Raw genomic sequence first — 20,008 nt, 5'->3', positions numbered from 1 at the left:
CTTTCTTACATTTGTCTCTGTATTCTGTAAGAGTAAAAGCTGACTTATTTGCCAGGAACTTTTGATATGCTTTCTTCTTTTCCTTCACTGCCTCTTTAACTTCCTGTGTCCACCAGGGAGTTCTGATTTTTTTTATCCTTGCACACAACCTCACCACATGCCTCTCTGGCAGAATCAATCAATGTTTTCTTCAGAGTTTGCCACTGAGTCTCCAGGGTTTGATTCCTGTTCTCAAACTCTTTCATTTTCTTTTCAATAATCTTTCTGTATTTTAGTCTACAGTTCACATCTGAGAGCTGCTCAACTTTTATTTGCAATTCGAGATTTTTACTCTCTCTTCAAATATACTATAGATTGCATTGGTACTCCTCGTGTATCCACCTTCCTTTTTTATAGACTGAACTTCATGCAATCAATATGGGCTATGTCTTTTTTGCTATACAACAGTACCAACTGGAATGACCTGCATGATTTCTACACCTCTTTTTTGTAGTCTGATTACTATTTCCAAATGCCTGCTGTGACCAAATAACTGAAATAATCTTTGCTGGAATGAGAGCCATTGCCCACCACTACACACAAAATCCCTGACCACCTATCCAAGACTTGGTCCTCTAAGTATACCAAAGCTGTCTAACATAAAATTACAACATCTCTTGAATGATTCAAATCAGAATCCCAGTTCTGCACTCAATTTACACTATGGCTGCAATAGCTCAAAAACCCATCAACAAATTCAAATCAAACTTTCAAAAGGCCAAAGTGCAGAAATCTTTCCTCCTACTCAAATGGCAGTTGAGCCTTCTAGTCCCTCCTAAGGCTACCGAGAACAATTTCTGTTCTTCCATGCTTCTATCTTTTTCACATCCTAACAATAGTACACAGTAACCTCATCCAAAGATAAGACTCTTAGCATCAATCTTTTCCAATTCTTGTATAAATGCCCAAGGAAAATCACCTTCCACTATATTACAAACACCTCACTTGCATGTCTTCTCTATCTTTCACTAAAGGCACATCAGAAAAATCATCCCTCTGAATACCAACCAGACTTGTGGTCTGGGCAGTTATATCCCTACCTCATTTGTGTTCAAAATTTGCATGCAAAAACTGATACTCACCCTATATTACCTATTCAAACAGTCATATTCATCTGCATCTACCCAAAGCATAGAAGCAAACAAATATCCAGCTAATCCCTAAAAAAAAAGAGATAAGTCAGTCCAATTAGTCTCACAGCCCTCGCTTTGCTTAATCCACTTGAAACAAAGGTGGTCATCAACAGCAAAATTATTCACACCCTGAATTATCACCAATTAATTAGTGATCACCAGTATGGATTCTACTGCTTTCATTCCACACACCACATCATATCCTGTAACCAACCTCATTCACCTTTGGACACATGCCATGGAAGGAGTTCTGGAGAAATCATGTGGTTGTGCTTGACATTTTCAAAACGTCATTTGATTGAGTCTGGCATGGGGGTCCCCTTACCAAAGCACTAGATTACAGTCAGTCCTTTTAGACTGGACTGCCAGTTTGGTCTAGTTTTAATGAACCATGCTGAATGATTTTCTCTCTTTGGTCATCTCTATCAATGTCAGGCTAACCAAGGGCTGTGTACTTTCACCTAAACTTTTGTTTAGGTGGAAGTACACAGTGAATGACCGTTTCTTCTTAACTTTAAGAATAAACGTTTCTTCTTAACTTCAAAATTAAGTGTATGCATAGTTTCTAGATAAGAGTATGCCTCTTATCTAGAAACATTCCTCTTCTTCCTCTCATTCCTCTTCTTCAATCAACAAGCTTTGCAGTACTCAAATGATCCAAATTTCAAGATCATCCAAAACAAATGTTGTAAACACTGATCTCGTTTCCATTCTCTAGTGGGATGAGAGTAATCTAACAAACTTTTATGCCACCAAAATGCAGGTTTGTCTTATTTCTCACATGAAAGATCTCACTTCACTTTCCCTCTTACTTCTGATAATAATTAGTTCTTCACTCAATATCATATTTATTTTCTTGGACTAACTTAATCTAACTAATCACAAACACATCATCTTCATAGTCCTTAGCCTCCAAAAAAATGTGTCCTCTTCTACTGAAGACTACTTCTTGCCTGAATACTTCTAACACTATATACATCCCTAATCTGACAATACACCAACTCTCCTCCTCTCTCCAAGAAAGCTTGAAGAAATCCAGAAGAGGATAATCCAGTTAATCAGTCATCTCACAGATTCCCTTCAATTACTTGCTATTTCTGCATTGTGTCTTTTCAAGTTAGCTTCCACTTTCCTCTAAATATGTAAAATCAAGAGCTGCTGCTACCCCACTGATTACCAACCACCAACTGTTTTCAAGAAGCACATCAATAGCTTCTTTCCTTTTTCCTTTTGCCACACAATATTGTTGTTTCATGGGTCTAGTGACCTCATATATTTGTTTGTTTGTTTTGGGATTTACAGCCAAAATAACTAAGGCTATGAGTATATTGCATTATGTCTGTAAATTGCATGTATTCTTCTGCTTAGTCTAATGCAGAAAATTGTTTCTGCATTAGACTAAGCAGGTGATCGTTTTCAGCATCACTACCATCACATATATGAATGGATGAAAACTCTGACTTTCCAAGAGGAAAAATCACCTCTGTATGAGACAAGCCAACAACCTCTTGTGTGGGAAAGACTTCTTTCTATGCGTGCATGCACACACACACACACACACACACACACACACACACACACACACACACACACACACACACACACACACACGGAAATGTTCAGATGACTAACTCATAATGAGAAAATACTAAATAACTGCTAGTTCGTGGATACTGAGGATATTATCAATCCAGCATTTTTTGCACCAAATAAACTGAAGCTTAAAAAGTTTCCATGTTTACCAGAGAACTTATGAGAATATAATCACTGTGCACTACTTAAAAGACAGACTCTGCAGGCCCATCTATTCACTTTTTATTAGTATACTTCTGATTAAAGTTTCACTGGCCTAACAGTTGTTTTGAATTGTTGGCTTTCATTGGAGACCATGCAAATGAAACATGCAGATCATCCCAAAAACTAGCAAGTAATCTAAAAGATCACACCAATTTTTGGGATGACTGACTGGGCCTCTTATGAATCTTGGCCCCACTTAAGAACACTGTGTGAACCACAGCCAGCAAAGCCTGCCACTATGGCAAGTCCCAAGCTCAATACAGCAGCAGGTAACAGCATGTCAAGAACCAGTATTACAAAGTAACAAGTAAAAGCCCATCATGAACCAAACATCAAGCTCAGCCCATCAGCATGCATGCATGAGCCTAACATTTAACTCAGATTCCCAGCAGATGAGTTTGTTCAAATCTTCTGAGGTTCCAACACCTCATAAGTGACCTAAAAAAAGGCTCTCTTTCTAAAAAAAGGCCACTTATTACTCCTTATGAATCTCTTGGTTGTGTTCCAGAATTGTACCAAAAACTCGCCAATATGCTGCAGTGGCAGACAAAAATCCCTTCATCATATGGCAAGCATCAGTAAGCACAAGCCTATGTTCTGCTCAGAAACCAGACCAAGGCTTAAAAAAACAAAAACTCTCTGCTCAACACCACAACAATCCTATATCAGAAAGTTAGATCCTTCATAAGTGAACTCTCAGTAGGTGCATAAGTGTAACACCAGCATATAGAACTTGAAAAAGTTGGCAACAGAATTCTGCTATATCAAACTTATATTCTGATACCAAGTTGAATTTGTTAATACAGTAAGTGATGCAGTTATCTGACCACTCAATATTTAATTCATATGACATACAAGTAATCTCTACTGATCATAAGCTAGTAGCTGGTAGTTCAGCATTAGTATGATCAGCTACAGAAATGATCAGTACGTTGTACCACACAGCCATTAAGTGGTCTGATAAAGTATCAATTACTATACTTCCTAATCTATTTAGGCCATGAAAGAACAAATTTTCAATACAGTAGGTGTCCAAATACTACAATATCACTTGACTTGCCATCTGTACTACCATGATTTTCTTTTGAATTACTGAAATGCAATTCAAAAGAAAATCAATGCAATTCTATTATTACTGAAATGTAATTTTATAACTTATTTTAATGGTATTAATAACACCAAATGAATTATTTTATAAAAAAGATGTTTATTAACTGGCTTATATTTTACTAAATTTCAAATCAGCATTTTTTTTATATGATGTTCGTCAAGTAGCTTTATTTTATTATCCTACATGTTTTGCCAATATTTTTCTATCGGCATCTTCAGGGAATACAAACTAGTAAGCTATATGAAGCTAACAGACTAGGTTATAACTGATGGTTCTAATTCATACAAAAAATTAGTGTTGAACGAGGCAATGCGCGTGTCTCGGGAACATGATTTATTCGTTATGGTTCATGAAGTAATTAATGTAAAAAAAAAAATATTGGCGAAACATGTAGAATAATAAAATAAAGCTACTTGACGAACATCATATAAAAAAGTGTATAGTCTTATAAATAATAGTCAGGTTCAAATCAGCATGTTATAGTTTATATGTGACAATGAGTATGTGAAACAATTCAAATTATAATGGACAAAAAGGTATAAAGTCCTAATTTGGCATCCTATAATGTTGTAAAAAAAAAAGAAGTATTACAGCTATGTAGGAGTTGATCTTAAGATAAGTCTCCCAAATTTTTGGCAAATTAATGCAACCATATTTGTTCCTGTTAGAATTCTTCAAAGCCATGGCTGACTAAAAATAATCTTTCTGATCTGTAACGACTTCTAAATAGCACATTAGTTTTCTTCCGTCTAATCCTGTATGAAGGGGCATCCAAAATAAATACACCAGACAGTAGTTTGTCTGGTGTATTTAATACTGCTAAAATAAGTTATGAATAACACTCAACACCTAAGCTTGTCTGTTAGACTGAAATATAATTTACAGTTGTGTTTATTTCAACATACAGATTTTCTTGAAAAAGGAAAGGCTATAACATATTTTTCACATATTCTTTATTAAAGCACCATCTATATATATACATATTTTTACGTGACTCCTAGACATGAAAGGTCATCTGCAGTGCATTAAATAGGTGAGCTATGGGTTTTTTTATTTTTTATATTTAAAAAAAAAAATATTGGTTTTCTACATAATTTGGAAATCCAGGTCTAAAGAGCAAACACAGAACATTTTTCCAAGCCACTTCAGGCCTCCAATGAAAATGCACAATGAAATTCTCCTACTTGAAGACATTCATAAACATCCATAGCCGTGGCAGGATTCAAATCTGTAGCATGTTGATTGCAAAAGGAAGTGCATTAACCACTCTGCAATTAACCAATCACACCTGCTGATTGGCCAAATTTTATATCATAACAGCAACACAAGACAACAATTTGTCTCATTTCTGAGGGTAGGGAGATTATCTCCATTGCTGATTGTGAAATTTGATTATTAAGAGATTTTTTGGTTTCAATTACTTAAAGTAAGTGGACACCCACTATACTTAATTCTTATAGGATGCTAGTTTATATTAAAATTCAAAAATATATATACAAAAACTAATAAACTACAATACCAATTTTCATATTTTGTCAATGGAACAATCATTCCTTGTTTCTGCATTAGACTAAGCAGGTGATCGTTTTCAGCATCACTACCATCACATATATGAATCCCATCTGGATGACAGAGGCGAGCCTTTTCTTCTATATAAGCTCTGACATCTGGCTTCAGTTGATTCATATCTCCGTGAAGAACACTAAGCATCCTAATGCATGCCGGTGCCAAATGTTGAACATCTTGCCTAGCACCCAGTGATTTCTTAGCCAGAATCCTTCCATACCTAAAACAAATTAACTTTATGTAATATTCAACATAATACAATAATTATCTCTCACAGAAATTATCACAATACTAATAGTTATCAGGCAACAGGTGAAACTTAGATGCTTGCAGTTTTAGTTCCAATTGCTGACATCAGGTAAATAAAATTGGGATAGCAAAAAGACATGGAGATAGCGATGTGGTTATTTTAAGTACTGTATATTTTATTATTAGTATTTTTTTATTTATTTTTTTACACTACATAATAAACCAACAAGATGGAATAAACTTCACTTTTCACAAGTTCTTTGATGACTTTGCATGCAGAAAATACCATTTCTAATTCCCCACTAACAGATAATCATTTGGAAAATCCAAAGGAAAGTTCCAAACCTTGGCTATTAGAAACTCTTGTTCTATTCTACCCCCACACACACTAGAATTTTTGTAATATAAAAAGCAATATTAATATAAATAATTATAATCTACAGTTAAGTTTTCTGAAGTATTTTGTCCAGTTTAATTTTCATTCAATAAACAAAGCAGTACTTCACTGTATCATGATGTTTGCAAGTAATCTGGAAGACACTGCAAGAAGACCAGAACCATCTGTGTTATCACTTTCAAAATGTTACCTTACCTTGTTTACCTTACTTCAGAAAGAAATCTAATTGTGAAGATCAGAGCTAATTCATTCCACTACAGGATTTAATTTTGAGTTAGTTTTGACCATGTACAAGTCATTAAGTAATTAATTTATATATTAGAGCTGAACAGTGAGAGAAATAAACAGCATAATTGCATTTAAAATTGCACTATACTGCGTACATCCAGCACAATATCAAAACAATGGAGTGACGATTACCAAAATCTTATTGTTAATTAGCATTTCATTCATTAAATCATTCATTCTGAAAAGCATAACTTCTTATCAAGAAATAGAGACTAACTTTCTCCAATAAACCACACAGCTTGGTAGTAAGAATGTTGCAACATCTGCCCTTTGTCTGAAAAGATCTGGGTTCAAATCCTGTCTGGCAGATCAGGTAGTGAATTAACAAGTCTGTTAGAGTTGGTTGGTCAGTTTGTGTTTTACAAGTCATTATGTAATAAATTCTAGTGTGTGGGTTGGGACAGGACCAGAGTTTCTAATAGCCAAGGTTTGGAACTTACCTTTAGTTTCCAAATGATTATCTGTTAGTGGTGAATTAGAAATGGTTTTCTGGTATAAGAGACCAAATCACATAATGTCAATTGATAAATTCTTAGGGAGGGTTTAGGTGCACTATCCCAAACATGTGAGTGGTATTCTAAGGGTGAGTAGATTTGGGATTTGCAGAGTTTGTTGGATGGGTGAAAAAAGTGATCATGTCTTGTGCAGAAAAAGAATGCCCAGTGTTTTGGACTCTAAGCAAGCTACTGATGTGATATGCTCATGCAAGGAAAGGCTGGTAAATGTCAGGCCAATGAAAGAGCTCTAATCTTGTGTAGTGATTTGTTTTATTGAATGCAAAGGAAAGTAAGATGAAGTTCTTTTTGAGAGAAAGAAGACAAACTGTTTTGGAAGAAGTGAAGGTAACCAGGCTATCCTCACCCCACTGAAGAATATGGTTTAATTGAGAGTGAAATCAGTGTTTAAGGCCACTGGACCTAGATGATCTTGAAGCTTGGGAGGTTGAGTACTGTCATTTTACTAATGAAGTGCAATGTTTTAATATCATTAAAACTGTGGACAGGCCTATTGATCAATGAGAAAAGGGTCAATAATGTATAAAGAGAAAGAAGATAGGTGATAAAGCACAGCCCTGAGGCACTCCTGCATTTTTCGCAGAGAACATCAAAGAGGGAGGAAGTCATCCATCATGACATGCAGTGAATGACCAGAGAGAAAGCTGGCCATTAAATTAGAGGATGGAAGATAGACCAAAGAATGGCAATTTAATAAGCAGGCCTCACTTTTAGACATAATCAAATGGTCTAAAAATGTCAAGAGCAACTCATGTGATATTCTACAAACCTTTACATGGCACGTGTCTAGCAGAGGGCAATGTAGGCTGAGAGATCTGTCATGGATCTAGAAAGGCAGAATCCATACTGGTGGGACTCAAGATAGATGAGAAGTTGACTGTAATACCCATCTCCGTTATTCTAGAGAGGACTGAGATGATGCTGATTTGTCAGCAGATGTAGACTTTTGTCTTTTTTTTTTGGAATAGATGAATATATGCTTGCTTCCACATAGTGGAAAATGTGCCAGCTGAGTATAAGATTGCAGAGATGATACAGAAGGTGCTAGGTATGAAGCATAGTATTTAAAGACTACTGGGGAAGATGCCATCAAGTGTGGAAGACTTTTTGTTGTCTAAGTTAAGATCCATCTGATGTCTTTTAGCTGAAAGAAGACAGGAAGCATTAATGTGCCACTGTAGTAGTCAGAAGAATTTGGGACATGTGCCCTTCAAAATCGACGAGAATAATCTTTATATGTGCTTTTTCAACTGAAGGAGAGTTAGCCAATCCCATATGGAAGCAGTAGCATTTTTTCTCCTAGAAACCTGGGATTTTCATCCTGCATGCAAACTAACTGATCATAGAACACATGCAAATTAACAGATAAAAACACAAAAGTTAGTGGGTAGCAGATGATATAATGTATAACTTGCCCTCATGTACATCTCACACCCCTGATTTTACTTTATGAAAAAAGAAATGAAAAGGTTTCGCATATACCTCGCACACAAAACAAGTTGAAAACTTTAAGAAATAGATAGTGAATGTTGTTATGGCAGTTTCAGATATTTTAGAATTTTGTTTAAGGGAATCAGCATTTCAACTCAACAATCATCGGCCATAAGATTGAGGATAGAGTGATGGATTTTCATCAATCTTGCGATTTCATCAATCTTTGCATCACTATGCGATTCAACTTAGGAAGAGTAGTAACTACAGGTATCCCTTGCTTAATGCGATTTTGCTTAATGCAGGATTTGATTAATGCGCCGAAATTAATTGCGACAATCCCTTTATATACGCAGCAAGAGTTTTAATTAATGCGCATTTAAATTTACTAAGATTCCACCAAATACGATATCACTGCTACAACCTATGGACATGGGTGTCACTGCAACTTTCGAAGCCTATTTTCTTAAAAAGACATTCTCAAAGGCAGTAGAAACAACAAGAGAAAATGCGATTACACTCCAAGAATTTTGGAAAAAATTTAACATTAAACATGCAATTGAAAACATTCATGCTCGTGGGAGCAAGTGTTTTCTAGCTGCATGAGAGCTGTTTGGAAAAACCTTTTGCCAGAATTTGCTAATGACTTAGGTGGTTTTCAAAATCCTGTGAACAACATGCAATTGGTGAAGATCTTGTTTTTGATGGTGTTGATGCAGAAGATGTTAAAGAATTATTGGATTCAAATTCAAAAGATTTCAGTGACAACGATCTTCTTGAAATTGAACAACAACGTGCATATAAAGACAACGAACAAATGGAATGTGAAGATGAGGTTCCAAAGGAGATAACAATTAAAGAACTGGATGGAATATTTCGCAGTTTAGAATCGCTTAAGCAGCAAGTAATGGATACGGATACGGATGTTAATCAAAGACTGTTTGTTTGCCGAGGTCTAGAGAGTGATTTTGCTTATTATCGTAGAACTTATGCTGATAGGAAAAAACTAAAACTGTTCAAACGACTCTTGATAACTTTTTTTGATAAAAAATTGCAGTAACTAATGTAGGTACAAACATTTATTAAACATTTACTTTGCATACATTTTTTATATTTCCTAAAAGAGTACCATAAAAAACAAATTATTAATATAGTGACTGATCATGGACAAATTGTAATTTTTACCATTGATTATTACATTTGATTAACACGATTTTGATATACGCAGCAACATCGAGGGATTAATTAATCGTGTTAATCAAGGGATACCTGTATATGTTATCACAAATAGCCAATGAAAAAAGTGCGACAATGCACACAACTGGAAGCGAAAAATCGCGATGCATAATCATGCTCTCAGTTACTGTAGATGGAAGAAAGTTGCCTCTTTGTGTAATATTCAAAAGGAAAACAATGCTAAGGGGAAATTTCCTCCTGAAATTAATGTAAGAGTTCAACAAAAAGGGTGGATGGACACTACAATGGTTCAAGATCGGATTAGAACAGTTTCGGACAAATGGCCAGGGGCTTATTTCAATGCCCAGCTCTTCTCATGTAGGATAGTTTCGGGATGCTTAAGACCTGAATTAATAAAACAACTTTTGGATGTGAAGACCGATGTGGCCATTATTACTGGTGGTCTAACACCTTGTCTATGGCCCTTGGATGTATCGGTCAACAAACTATTCAAGGACTACATATGAAAATTCCATACAGAGTAGATGCAGCCGGCAGCTAAGACCTGACTCTGGCAGGGAAGATAAAGAGACCATCGTTAATACTGTTGTGCAACTGGATTTTAAGAGCTTGGGACACGATTTCGCCAGAAATTGCCAAGACTTTCTGTTTAGCAGTTGCCCTTTTTTTTTTAAAAAAAAGGGCAACTGTTAAATAACGTTGATAATTAAAATTTAAATGCATTTATTATATAAATAATGTAAGCAATTATAATAAATACTGAGGAGTTAATTATAAATGTCAATTTAGTTTTTTCCTGAAAAACTTTTAATTTCCGAAAATCCTCATATATATCTTGCATCATGAAAAAAGTGCGAGTTATATTCAAGTAAATACAGTAGTGTGTAGATGGAGGATTTAGTAGTGCAGACTGCAGGTCATGTGGTGCAGAGCGTCCTCCTTAGTCTTTGGACTACGTGGAGGACACTATGAGATGAAGCACAGATGAGTAGACATTGCATCTCATGGCGTTTGCAACTGTGTGTTCGTCACACAATTTACAATGATGAAGAATAATAATAAAATATAATTATTATTTCTCTCTGAAGGTTGATTTTCTGCAGGCTAATTACCCAAACAGTAAGATCTTCCTTGGAGATTTCAATGCTCATAATTCAAATTAACTACCCTTCTCTAAATTCACAGATTAAGCTGGTAGCAAAAGTAAATTATTAACTGTCAGTAATAATCTGAGACTCATACCAATACTGAATCCTAAACATCTCTAATCTGGATCTTTTCTTAATCAGCTCTCCCTCCAATACACTGTAGATGTCAGTGTCTCCACCTCACAACTCTCACCACACTTTGTCCATGTATCCTCTGGCACTGTAACAGAACCAACTGAAAAGACCCCTGGGATTTCTGTTGCCTCTTTTCCATTATATAATTACTGTTTCCATTCTTCCAATTTTGCTAAAATGAGGGACTTCATTCCCTAATCTGTACAACCCCCCCACCAACTACTATCCCAACTCTGGTTCTCTAATAATGGCATGGTAGTCCAAGGTAAAAATTCAGCATATCTTAAATGGTTCAAGTAAAAAACCAGTCGATAATACAGTATGCAACCTCTACATCTGACCCATCTGACATCAGAGTTTGTTGATTTTCATAGCCATCACATTCTGAGAGTCAAATGCAGAAAACTTGTCCCCCTTAACAAATAGCAGATAAGCCTTCTGGTCTTTTATTAAGGTTACTGGACACAACTTCTACCTTTCTATAATCCATGTTTCCTTTTCAACAAACTGTAATCCACCTTTATCCAACCAATCTCAGCCTTGTGTCCTTTGGCACTACAGAATTTCAAAAAATTCATCAATAGGCTCATTCTAATTTCTTGCCTAACCATGGATTGTTAGGTTATAAGTTTTGTGTCCTCTTGTGTAAGGGGAATGATATTAAAAAAAAAAAAAAAAATTAAATTAAATTACACATTACCGAGTAATCTTTCCCCAACCACCAATACCATCATTAGTATAAAAATTATCATTAGTTCACAAGAATCAATATAAGTGTATATTTAATTTAATGGCAATATAAATTTTGGCCATCAATACTATTAGAAGACAAAATCAATTAAGCTATTTTAAATTAAAGAATTTCAGGTATATGCAATTCATTCAACATATTGATTGAAATTATTCATTAGTTCCAGCAATTTATATTACCTTATAAGTTATTTATTCATCATGTTAAATATCATTATTAACAGAGAACTCCAGGGAGTCATGGACTCATCGAGGGAGGCTACATACTACACGCACCAGCTAATGCCATCTCGTCCTTTCCCCACCCTTCATAAAATGAAAAATTCCGTCAACTGAAATCCTGTATGACCCTTTCAGAAGTTTGTAAGTCTCTATCATATCACCCTTCTCTTTCTCTTGTTTGCTAGTGTCTGCAGTCTACAAATTCTCAATCTGTCTTCATAATCAGTATTTTAAAATCCTGATATCATTTTTAACACTCTCCCCTTTGCACTCTCTCCACTGAATCAGAATCACAACGGAAACTAGGAGACCAGACCTACACATGGTAGTCTAAGTGAGGTATTATCAAGGCCTTGTAAAGAGGCAAAATGACATTATGCAGTCATAATGTCATTTTGAGATAACTGCAATGCTGAAACGAACATAATAAAGTTCGTTTCAGCATTGCAATTATCTTTTGAGTTGTATTTGCAATCTTTGCTACATGGCCCTTGAACTTCAACTTTCTACCTACTAATACTCCAAGATCACTAGCCTGGTCAGTTTCTTCAAGCATAATCTCACCAATATAATATGACATTGGATATGTAATCATGCCAAAGTGCATGACTTTACAATTACTAACATTGAACTGACATCCCAAGGGCTGATCTTTGTGGTACACCAGTAGTTATTTTTTTTTTTTATTAATCTTTGTACTAGTTATAGGCAGTATTACCCTTACATCACATCCAGACATCTCGTCCAGACTGGATATAGGCCTAAGCCTTTTACAAGTGTTTTACCCTATGTCTGTTCTAGTTATCATTGTAGTCATTCTCTAGTAGCAACACCATGACACCAGTGTGCCCTGTAGGGTCCTCAAAGAAAGAACTTTTATAACCTTCTGCATAAACTCAAGCTGTTTTAAGTCCTTATAGCTATCTGCGCTCCATACACCATGTAAAGTAATGGTGGCGCTGGTAAACCTCTGAGTTGCCCCATGTTCATCCCATATCTTACTAACTAGATCTTGGTTATTCTTGTAATAGTTTACCTTATTATTATGGCTATAGGCTAGTAGGTGTCCTGTTCCCACTACCTAGGCATCAACTATCCAAACATCATCTCTTTTAATCACTGTCTGGCTTACGCAAACTCGCAGAGGTCCTATAATGTGGTTCCACTGCGGTCTCCCAACCTTTGTTCTTAAAGTGGTTGTTCAGAATGGAGACCACAGTATCATGCCTCTGCACGCAGACCCCATGGGTGCAGAAGCAACATTGGGCTATATGAGACAATGTTTCACTGTAGTGGCAGCCAACCCTACAGTTTGAGTCGTCACTACCCCATCGAGCTGTGCAGGCTCGAGTAGGCAGGGCATTGATCCTCGTCCTGATAAGGTCAATATACTCGAACCCAGGAAGGAGTCTAGTGCCATCCCTTACCCAATCATGCTGGGGAAGCACTAGATATGACTCTTTTAAAGGAGCACCATCTACAGAACAGTGCAACAGAGATGCTCACCTCTTGTGTTCTGCAGGTGCTGACTCGATTAAGGTACCTTGATAATGGGACCAGCCTTTAGTCTGCCTAAAGTCTTCTTGTATTAATGGGCTATAGAAAGCCTCTCTACAGATAGGGGAAAAAGATAGTTCTAACTTTGCAATTCTTGAGAGCCGCAGGCATGGGATCAGCCATCTAAGTGATGGAACCCCGAGCACACCATCCATCACCATCGCATGGAAATATGCAGTAGGGGCGTCAGGTGGCAGTCGGAGCCATGATCTCACGTCTGATAGCCCTGTCCATTCGGGACAGTAATGAGATATATGTCATACCAAGCACCAACTTGTGGTAAAAACGAGGTAGGAGATAGTGGGAAAGGAGAAACAGTCTTTGTTGGGGCTTGAGAGGAGCTTTCCTCAAAGAAGTGATCCCAGCTTCTGGGATAGAAGGGACAGAAGATCTTCCCTTTGGGTGAACATGATAGCGAGGTATCTCCACTCTGGATGGTCAAAGCATGCAACCGTGCAGGGTAAACTCTATAGTCTCGACCTTAAGCTTCTTGTCATGACCAGAGAGGACAAGAACTAAAGAGCATGACTTCTTTTTATTAATATTTTAATTTAAAATAATTAAATTTAATTTAAAATTAAAAAAAAAAAAAAGATTAATAGAAAGGTCTCGAATATAGAAGAAGTCAACTGCCCGGTCAAGGAGTTCCTGCAAGCCTATCTTAGTAGAGGTTACGAGAATAAGATCATCCATAAAGGCCATAGCATTAAAGGAAGAAGCGCCTAGAGAGTAGCCTATATGGCTGGGAAGAGAGTGAAGAAACTCATCTATGACACAGTTAAAGAAAAGGGGAGATAGAGGATCACCCTGGCAAACACCCCGCACTGCGAGAATAGAAGTTGCATGGGACCTTGTAGTGATAGTGATGGAGCTACCGAAGTATAGCTCCATAACATAGGAAAGAAAGGGTTCTGGACATCCAGCAATAGACAGTGCTTGAAGGAGAGCAGGAAGAGAGACGCTATCAAAGGCCTTTTGGAGGTCCAGCGATGCCATATATAGAGGTTTAAGGTGATGTAGAGAATCAGAGAGAGAGAGAGAGAGAGAGAAGAGAAGAAAGAAGATATATTCTCGGCATAGCCGTCCAAAGGGACAAAAGCTCTCCTCTGTCTATAATTATGCTGCATATGTTGCTGAAGTCGTTTAACTAAGATTTTATGATAGAGTCGAAGTATCACAGGGGAGATGGTAATAGGTCTAAAGTCTGATGCACAGCTTGAATTTTCTATCTTCAGAATGAAGAGAGTTCTTGAAGCACGTAGGTATGGTGATGGTATTGCTTTACTGGAAAGGAGAATGTCCACTAAGTCTTGAAGAATCTTCAACGGCACCTTCTGAAGCCTAGATGCAGAAAAGCCATCAGGTTCGGAGGCAGAGAAATTGGATGGAAGAGTTGCTTTTATCTTCTGGATGAAGACCGGCTGGTATATTTGAAGGGCAGGAAAGGACCTCAATATTGTAGGTTGGTTATCATAATCAGGGAAGTGTGAAGGTGGAGCAGAAAAGACTGTACTCCAGAATTTAACAAAATCATCATGTAAGTCTGCGAGAGGTAGAGGGGAAGCACCGTCAAGGATGGTTTTGGCACATTGCCATCTATTCTTTTTATAGAGGACCTGCATAGCTGCATAGGCCCTCTTCCTCTGCTTCCTATTTAACAAAGTCATTGTAGAATGAAACGTAGGCTGATGTTGACGAGGCATGAAGTGTTCAGAGAATTCAACATGGAGGTAGTCATTCAACTGATGTGTGATATCCATTCCCAGAAGGTGAGTCTGGATGAGGGATTTAAGAATTTGGTTTAAGAGATGATGTCAGTCTGAGAATCAAAGCCTCTTCTTCAACAGCAGGATGGTGGCTGGAAGATAGAGAGGCAGGGACAGGAGATACGGAGATATTAAATCATGCAGACTCATATCCCCTGTATACCACTGTTTGATATCTGTCAGTCAGCCATCCATCCTCTTATCCACATCCAAACCCATATTCTCCAACTGATGCAACAGTCTTCCATGTTGACTTCCTTGACTGGGGATCTTCAAATATTTGCCAATGATGCAAATTTTATTAGAATTATCATCAGCATTGCTGATGTTAATTCTCTACAGGGAGATCTGAATAGATTTTTAGCATTTGTAGTTTTAATATTAACAAATGCAAGGTGCTAGCTACACTTTGGGGTACAGAATAAGACTACATACTGTATGGCGGTGCTGAGCTTCAGAAAGTGAATGAGATTCAGGATCTTGGGATGATGGCAAACAATAGACTAAAGTTCCAAGGGCACACTACTAGTGTTATGAAGATTGACATTTGTATTGATTCTATGATAAGTACACTGACACATAGGGATAAGAAAGTGGTAGCGTCTCTGTATAAGACATCAGTCAAACCAAACATGGACCATTGTGCTCAAATTTGGTAGCCTAGTTTTCATTGCGATGTGGAAATGCTAGAGAGGATCCAAAGACAAATGACCAAAGTGATATCGGGACCCTGAAGTGTTGATTATGCAAAGCAGTTGAGGGAATGTGATACTGTTGTAATTTACAAAGGCATTTAAGAGGATACACAGAACTCAGAGCAAAAAGAAATGATATGAAGCTGATTATATGGATACAAGGATGGCTGATGGGCAAACACCAAAAAATAGTATATGGAAGAATAGAATCCAAGAGAAGGCAAGTGATTAGCAGCGAGATCTCTACTTGAAATCTCTACTGCAGAGATCTCTACTTGAAATACTGCTATTCGATTTGTACCTTTAATGATACAGGAAAGGATCTGAAAAAATATATATATATATTATAATTATATAAATTATATAACACCTCTAAGGAGCACCAAGACTCATCACAGGAGGGTAGGGCACTCTACTCTACTACACACATCTCCCTGTCTCCCCAACTACTCACTCCTCCAACTATACACAACTCCAAGCCTCCACTACTTAATTTTCCAGCTACATACAGCACTACTATCATCAACATGTCACCAATAGTATTTTTTGTCTGCAAATTGCATGAGATTTTCTTTGGCCAGTTTGTCTGTATGCGGAATGAAAAACCCAGCTACCTCCGTATAAGATTGGCTAACTCACCTTCAACTGAAAAACTCCATATAAAGATGATGAAAAACTGGCTAGAGTAATAGTTAATCGAGGTGATGGTAGATGACCTGCAGGATGATTTAAAAGGATGACAGTATGAGGAAAGGATAATAGTGTACATGAAAAAATGTAAGGCTAAGCACTTTGGTATGAAAGGATTGCACACTGTATAAAGGTTCATAGAATCCTCTACATGAAGATGAGGTGCTAGGTATTGGAGGAGGAGCAATGGTAGATACAGATCTGGTCTTTGGTTTCTTGGTAAGTACTAATGGAGAGGATTTAAATGCAAGTAACCAAAATGATCTATAGAGTAATCTCTGAGAATGCTCTCCATAAAGATGGATAGATCGTGGGTTTATAGTTTGAAGAAGTTGACACGCAAAAAAGTGGGAATATGACAGAAATGTATAAGTTACAAAATGGATTTTATAGGAGTGATAAAATTGAAATTTTTGTACACGACTAGATGGAAGAGAGCAATGGGTCATCTTGGGAAAATGAGTTACAGGGATGTTATCAAAAGCATCAAAATTAGATTTTTTGATAAATTATAATAGGCAAATTATATTCTTGCTTTAATCCTATACTCGAGCACAAGCAAACAAAAGTTGCATGTGCTGTATCTTCACGTCTAGGCAACTTGTATATAGAGGCTGTTAACTTCACATCAATTGTTACTATGACATAATACAAAGCACACTTCTTTTCAGACATGAGGGTTGTCCCATGCATTATAGCAGCGTTTTTAAAATTTTTCTGGCCGCAACTCACAAGTTGAGTTGTAAAAAAATACATTTTACAACTCAACCTGGTAAATAGACACACACACACACACACGCGCGCGCACGCTGTATACACTGCATGAAAAGAGGTCAACAGACTGGGCAAGGTGCATCGTGCCATGTAATGAGTCATGTTTACAGCTGATATAAATTGGAAAATTTTCTAATGCTCCCAAGTCAGTGCAACTGAAATGACTGTGAAAAGAGAACTGATGGAGTTTGAAAGAGGTGTTGTGATAGGATGCCATGTTCCAGACCTATCTGTTTGGAAAACAGTTGACAAATTGGGCCATCCTAGCTCAACAATCAGTGATACCATACTGATATGGAAGTGCAGGAGTCAACCACAAGTACTACCCACCACATTTCCGAACATGACCATAGGGTGCTACGAAGGATAATGTGTAAAAACTGCCATTCATTGGCCAACACATTGAATGAGCAGTTCATGGCATCTACTGGAACATAAATCTGCACAAAGCCATTTTGAAAAGGTTCACAACATGGGTTTCCATGGTAGGACTGCAACATGCAAGCCTCACATTACCCAAACCAAAATGCAGCGTCATCTTCAATGGTGCAAAGTGCATGTGCACAGTGGGACAAGGAAGCTTGGAAAGCTGTTTTATGGAGTGACAAATCATGTTATACTCTCTACCAAGCAGATGGATGGGTGTGGCGGATGCCCAGTGAATATCTCTTACTTGAATATGCACTCTTACTTGAGTGCATAACCCAAACTATGAAATTCTGAGATGGTGGTAGTGGTGTCGTTCTGTTTTTCCTGGTTTGGCTTCAGACCTCTGGTTTGTGGTGCCCATGAACACTGAAGTCTGAGAGATATCTGAACGTTCTTGACAATGAAGTGCTTCCTACTTTGTGGCATTTCTATGGAACTGACTATTGTCTCTTTCAGTAAGGCAATGCACCATGTCATTGCATGGCTTGTGGACATGGCCATCACACTCAACTGGCCTCCACAGAACCCTGATCTCAACCTTAATGAACATCTATGAGATGAACTGGAGTGTCAGGTGAGGTCAAGGGACATCTGCTCCACAATAGTCCAGGAGCTTATTACATCAGGTTCTGGACTGTTGTGGGGTAGACTCATTACAGGAAGAATGGTCCAAAATTCCCACTGATCACTAACGTATGCTTGTGGAAAGTATGCCCCATAAGATTTCTGCAGTCACCACAGCAAAAGAAGTTCCTACATCTTATTAAGGTGGGCAGGGCAGCATGGCTGTTTGTTCCTCACACCATGGGGTCCACTGACTTCTTTCCAAGCATTGCATATACTAATGAAATTAAAAATTTCACAAAACAAAACAATGCATGCCATTACTATATATAATAAAGTAAAATGCCCCATAAGATTTCTGCAATCACCACAGCAAAAGGAGTTCCTACATCTTATTGAGGTGGGCAGCATGGCTGTTTATTCTTCACGCCATGGTGTCCATTGACTTCTTTCATATACTAATGAAATTAAAAATTTCACAAAACAAAACATGTTACTACACATAATAAAGTAAAACCAAAAAACCTAATAGAGTTAATATCAAATATGATTTTATTAATATTTAAATACAATACAGACAAAGAAACCAAACAAGAACAAATAAATTATTCTGTAATAAAATTAGGAAATATTCTATTTAATGCCACTGGTGTGCACCATAAAACATAGGACTCATTTTTATTCACAGGAATAAACAGATTTTTGCTCACTATGCCTATTTCATTGCAGTTTGGGAGACTGCAATGAAAACATCCCTGTATAGTGATAAACAATCTACTGAACAGAACTACACTGCAGATGCAAGAAAAACAAGGACCTTTATTATATCACTAAATAGATGCAGTACAGAAACAATTGGAGTCTATGTTTTTTGACACTATATTAGTGAAAATTGGTGTAAATTGGAGACAAAGGGAATGAAAACGACCTTTCGTAATGAAAAACCTCTCACCTCCTACGGACATTAAGCTACATTCAAGAAAGTAAAACAAAGTTTTATTGTAGCACTAAACACAGTATCTAAGTACATGATTTGCTCATTTGTGAGAAGAATTACATAACTAAAACAAAATTTGTTTTTGAGTTATCTGCAGAAAGGGAACTTTGAGTTCTATTTACTGGAAGAATGACATAAATACCTTTACTCAAATACAATCATTTCCCCATAGTACATAGTAATTTTTAAAAGAGCGTTCAAATTACAAATTTAATTAAATTCCATCCAGCCAGTGTGGAATTGCTAATATTAGTTAGAAATATTTTGCTAAAACGTTCAACTTTTTAGAGGTGGATAACAAAAATGATATTAAAACTGTACAATATCAAAACTGTACAACAGATATTAAAACTGTACAACAAACTGCTGAGTAAAACTCAGCAGTTTGTTATGAGATACACAAACTGCTGAGTTTTAGTGGATAGAAGACAAACAGGTGTGATGTTATGATTTCAACATTTAAACTGTTGAGGAGTAATCTGCTCTCCAGCCAAGAGGCTGTGGGTTCGAACCTCATTATGGACATGAATGTTTGCGACTGTCTTACTAACGTTGTGT

General features: G+C 37.0%; 1 protein-coding gene across 1 annotated transcript in view; it reads right to left on the bottom strand.

Annotated features, from left to right (window-relative positions):
• Positions 1-20,008, bottom strand: part of LOC150096961 (phosphoenolpyruvate carboxykinase, cytosolic [GTP]-like) — a 203,958-nt gene that overhangs the window by 116,855 nt on the left and 67,095 nt on the right. The window contains exon 2 of the mRNA XM_090408517.1: positions 5,600-5,866. Within this exon, the coding sequence (XP_090264643.1) occupies positions 5,600-5,866 (267 nt within the window). The remainder of the gene's footprint in view (positions 1-5,599; positions 5,867-20,008) is intronic.

Source organism: Typopeltis vanoorti, chromosome 18 (genome assembly GCF_054136105.1).
Source record: "Typopeltis vanoorti isolate ZY-2024b chromosome 18, IOZ_Tvanoo_1.0, whole genome shotgun sequence".
Classification (NCBI taxonomy): domain Eukaryota; kingdom Metazoa; phylum Arthropoda; class Arachnida; order Uropygi; family Thelyphonidae; genus Typopeltis; species Typopeltis vanoorti.
The sequence above is the reverse complement of the archived record's forward strand: the minus strand, read 5'-3'. Positions and strand labels throughout refer to the sequence as shown.